At 63.4% G+C, this 4,130-nt stretch overlaps 1 protein-coding gene across 1 annotated transcript; it reads right to left on the reverse strand.

Annotated features, from left to right (window-relative positions):
* Positions 1-531: 531 nt before the first annotated feature.
* On the reverse strand, positions 532-3,185 carry C1QL2 (complement C1q like 2). Its single transcript, XM_017500239.2, has 2 exons — positions 1,882-3,185; positions 532-1,273 (listed from the first exon to the last, which is right to left on the reverse strand). The coding sequence occupies exons 1-2, from the start codon at positions 2,563-2,565 to the stop codon at positions 1,094-1,096; spliced, it is 864 nt and encodes a 287-aa protein (XP_017355728.1). The 5' UTR covers positions 2,566-3,185; the 3' UTR covers positions 532-1,093.
* Between the last annotated feature and the right edge of the window lie 945 nt (positions 3,186-4,130).

A 4,130-nucleotide genomic window follows, 5' to 3' on the forward strand; every position in this document is an offset into this window, starting at 1 on the left:
GTAAACGGGTCTGTGCTGAGTGAACCATCTGCTTGAGTGGGTGTGTGTCTGCTAGGGACTTCTGCACGTCCTTTTAGGAGCCAAACATCCTACAGATCCCTCCCTGGCAAGTGTCACTCAAGCCTCCCATTTCCCATAGATGCCTCCCATTTCCCATAGATGCCTCCTCTTCCCCTTCCTTCCCCAGAAGCTCCTCCCCGCTGACCTCCTCCCATTACTGGGACTAAGTTGCTCCTGTTGCCCAAGACTGGAGACCCAATCATTCCTCTCCTGCCTTCCTCTAACTCTCCCCAGACGCCCTTCCCCGCCTCCTCCCCTCCTCCCAACCCCAGCTCTGGCCTCTCCAGCTCAGGGTGGGAGGCAGCTCCCATTACCTGTGTCTTTTTGGCCACTCCTCGTGGCAGGGACAAGGCAGCAGCTGGGGAGCAGGTCATAGATGGGCCTATCCTGGGCCCAGGTAAGGTCACTATGCCCAGGTGAACATCTAGAGCCCTGGTCCAGGGGCTATGCTGACATAGAGACAACAGAACCCATAGTCTAAAAACAATTTAATGCATCGCGGTGAGTCTGAGTCAGACGGAGTGCGGTGTGGAGAGGTGAATTTTCTGTTTGCTGGAATTCTGCTGTGGGTGGGGTTTTGGCTGATGGACAGGGAAATCTGCACAAGTGTTTCGGGTCACAAAGAAGGACGCCCCAGGGAGCCCACGCTCCCTCTGGCCTACCTCCCTTGGCCAGGGCCCGGAGCCCTACGCTTCTAGGCTCTGGGAAGGGAGGAGGCGGTCCGAGGAGGGCAGGCTCCCAGCCCGGTCTGTCCATTCTGATCAGGTTTGCAAAGTCTGTGCCTCTGCCTCAAGGGCTCAGGCGTCCCTTCCTCCCTCGCCAGGATGGGGATTGAGACCAGGAGCAAGGCCCTGAGAATGATGAGTCGCAGACGTACTGAGGCCAGGAGCAGGGCAGGGAGGAGAGCAGGGATGTGTCTTTTCCAACGAAGATGTCAGGAAGTGTTATGAATCGGGAGTGGCCTTTGCCAAGGAGCCGCGCCCCTGCGGAGACCCTTGGGCCTGCAGCCCACCTCGCACCTCCTCCCGCGCCCCTAATCCGGGTACAGAAGAAAGCCCGAGAACGTGCTGTACTTGTTATTATTGCCTCCGTGAGCCTTCCCGCCATCCAGCTTCACATACACTTCGTCCCCTGAATCCAAGTGCAGCACCACGCTGTTGCTGGCGTAGTCGTAATTCTGGTCGGCGTCCTGTGCGATGGCGCTGGCCCGGACCTGGGGGCGAGCAGTAGGAGCGGTTGAGCCGGGGCACCTCTTCCCGAGCCCTTGCTCAGTCTGCACCTGGCGTGCTACGCAAGGGCCTTCCGCCTGCTGCTTCAGGGTCCACACTCCCACCCCAGCTCCAGACTCTGTCTCCAACTTAGCCAACTCCTTCCCGGCGCCCCCGCCCCCTCCTCCTCCCGCCGGCGAGTCTGGGGAAGGGGGAGAGGGAAAGCTTCTTGAACACTGACCCAGAGTGGAAGGGTGGGACTGCCAAGGGCAAGGGCCAAGAGGAAAGGAGGCTGCAGGACAAAGGGGTGACCTGGAGGGAGCTAAAGAACCGAGGTTTCCGAGAAGCCCACGGAGATGCAGGCAGGGACGAAAGTGGCCAAGGAGTGCTGTTTGGGTATGGGGATCTCTGAGCTCTCAAGGCTCAGCGTTTGGCACTACGTCCTGGTCAGCGCAGCCTCGGCGCATTGGGAAGCAGAGATGCTGTGGCAACTAGGCGCGCTTCCCGGGGCTCGCTCGGTAGCCCGCGGGTGGCGAGAAAGAAGGCTGGTTCCCTGGGAGGTTCAGGGCGCTGACTAGGGTTTGCGAGGCCCGTGCGGGTAGGGGTCACTGACCTGTCCGTTCTTGCAGAGGTCCGCCCACATGCTGGTGCCGTCGCCGCCGCGCATGAGGATGTGGTAGGTGAAGAAGTAGATGCCGCGCACCTGGCAGCTGAACTTGCCGGTGGTGGGGTCATAGTGATTGCCGAGATTGGTGACCACGTCGTCGAACTTCAGCACCTCATAGCCTTCGTGGGGGCTCTTGAGACCCACATAGAAGGCGATCTTGGGGCCGCTGAAGGTGGCGCTCAGCGCACTGGTCACTTCACCCTCGGAGTCGCCACCTCCCCCAGCCCCGCCGCCCACCACACCGACGCCGCCGGCTGTGCCCGCCGTCAGTTGCAGCCCTGGCAGCCCGGGTCGCCCCGTGTCGCCCTTCTCTCCCTGAGGGCCCCTGGGTCCAGGCGGGCCCGGCTCTCCAGGCGGCCCCCGCGGCCCTGGCTTGCCAGGTCGCCCCGGGTCGCCCTTGGGTCCCTGTATGAAGGGAGGCGGAGGGTTGGCGCTCAGGTCCTGCATGACTTCCAGGGCGGCCGTGCTGGGTCCGGGCGGAGGCGCCTTTGCGCCCGCAGGCCCCCCTCCGGGTGCGGCAGTGTAAGGGTCGCAGATCATGCGGCAAGTGCCCATCATCTCGTAGTGCGCCGCGCCGGGGGGCGCCGCCTGCAGCAGCAGCGGCACAGCGATGAGCAGCCCGAGCGCCATGGCCAGGAGTACGCCGACGGCCGCCAGGCAGGCACGCCGCCGCCGCTGCCACAGCCGGGAGGCGACCGCCACCAGCTCCTCCTTACCGCCCGGCGAGGTAATGGTGGGGCGGCGCGGGCGGCCCCGCTCCCCGCTCTCGGGGGCCGACTCCGCGGGTCCTGGCCGCGTCCCCGACGTGGCGACCCCCCGCCCCGGTCACCCAACTACTTCAGCGACAGGCGCCGGGACCCAGGAGCCTGGGCCCACCGCGCTGGGGCTGCTCCAGAGAGCCGCGGACGCCGGCGTGCATGGCGTGGGGCGCACCAGACGAACCCGGCGCCCCGCGGGTCCGGCGCCGGCCGAGGAGTGCTTGAACTGGCCGGGGAGTCCGCTTGCAGCGTCCGGCTCCGGCTCCGCCGCGCTGCCTCCCGCCCGGCTCCTCTCCGCTGGGCTCCGCGGGGCTCTGCGCGCAGTAAGGGCACCCCGACTCCGCGGCGCGCTCTGCTCTGCTCTCTCGCTGCTCGCTGGCTCCCGCGCGGAGGGGGGACCCAGCTACCCTGACGTAAGGAGTCCGGGGCTGAGCGGCGGAGGCGGCTAGGCAGTGCGCGCTGCCATCACTCGGGAGACGGCGCCCTCATGTCATCAGCCTCCTATCCGGCGGCGTCCTCGGCAGAGGCGGTGACGGCGCGGTTCCCCCTGGCTGCTCCCAGGAGCCACAAGTGGGCGCAGCGGGCGCGGCCCCAAGCCGGGGAGCATCAGACACACCCACACGCGGCCACACTCACGCGCCTCCCACCGACAACACACACAGAAACCCACGCTCGCAGTGGCGGGGCGCTCATAGGCACCCCTGCATGGCCACGAAAGCAGCTGGAATCCAGGTGTCAGCAGGGCTCCTCGGGGGCCACCTAAACCACCCCGGCCTGCAAAGATCAGACCTTAACCCACAGGAGAGTCCCGAGAGGGCCGACGGGAAGGAGTTTCTTAAAGCCCTCCTGGGTTATTTCTTCAGAATTGAATGGATCTCGCTTCTGGAATACCTTTCACAAGCCTAGACTAAGGACTCCAGAATCTTAAACAGACTCCCACAGAGCACCCCACCAACCTTTGGGGCGACTCTGAAAAGCCCAAGGCTCTCAGTACAAGAATATTCACCTCAGCCCTTTTCTTCCACTAGAAAAAGGCTGGCCCTTGTTCTCTGTGTGAAGCTGATGTAGGAACGCAAATGCTTGATTCCAGCACTTGGCGGTGATCGTGGGGCACTCAGCTTCTACTACAAGCCCGGCCACTGCCAGGCAGATGCATGGGAACATTCCCCTGGACATACCCAGCTTCCTCCTCCTGAGGTGGGTTTAGTTAGTTTAGAAAATAGTCCAAAGCCACTGTGAGCCAGTCTTAAATAAACCGTGACCTCAGATGAGAGCAGCATAGTCTATCTCCAATGTAGCCTGTGAGGCCAAGGAAGGATGAGAGGCTCGCCTGTGAGGGAGAGACCTCCAGGGCAGAAATCAAAGCCCCAGCTTCTGCTCTTGCCCTGAGTAGCTGTGTGGCTTTGGCAGGTGGTTCCTATCTCTGAGACTCAGTTT

The sequence above is a fragment of the Cebus imitator genome, unplaced genomic scaffold (assembly GCF_001604975.1).
Source record: "Cebus imitator isolate Cc_AM_T3 unplaced genomic scaffold, Cebus_imitator-1.0 Scaffold264, whole genome shotgun sequence".
NCBI classification, from domain to species: domain Eukaryota; kingdom Metazoa; phylum Chordata; class Mammalia; order Primates; family Cebidae; genus Cebus; species Cebus imitator.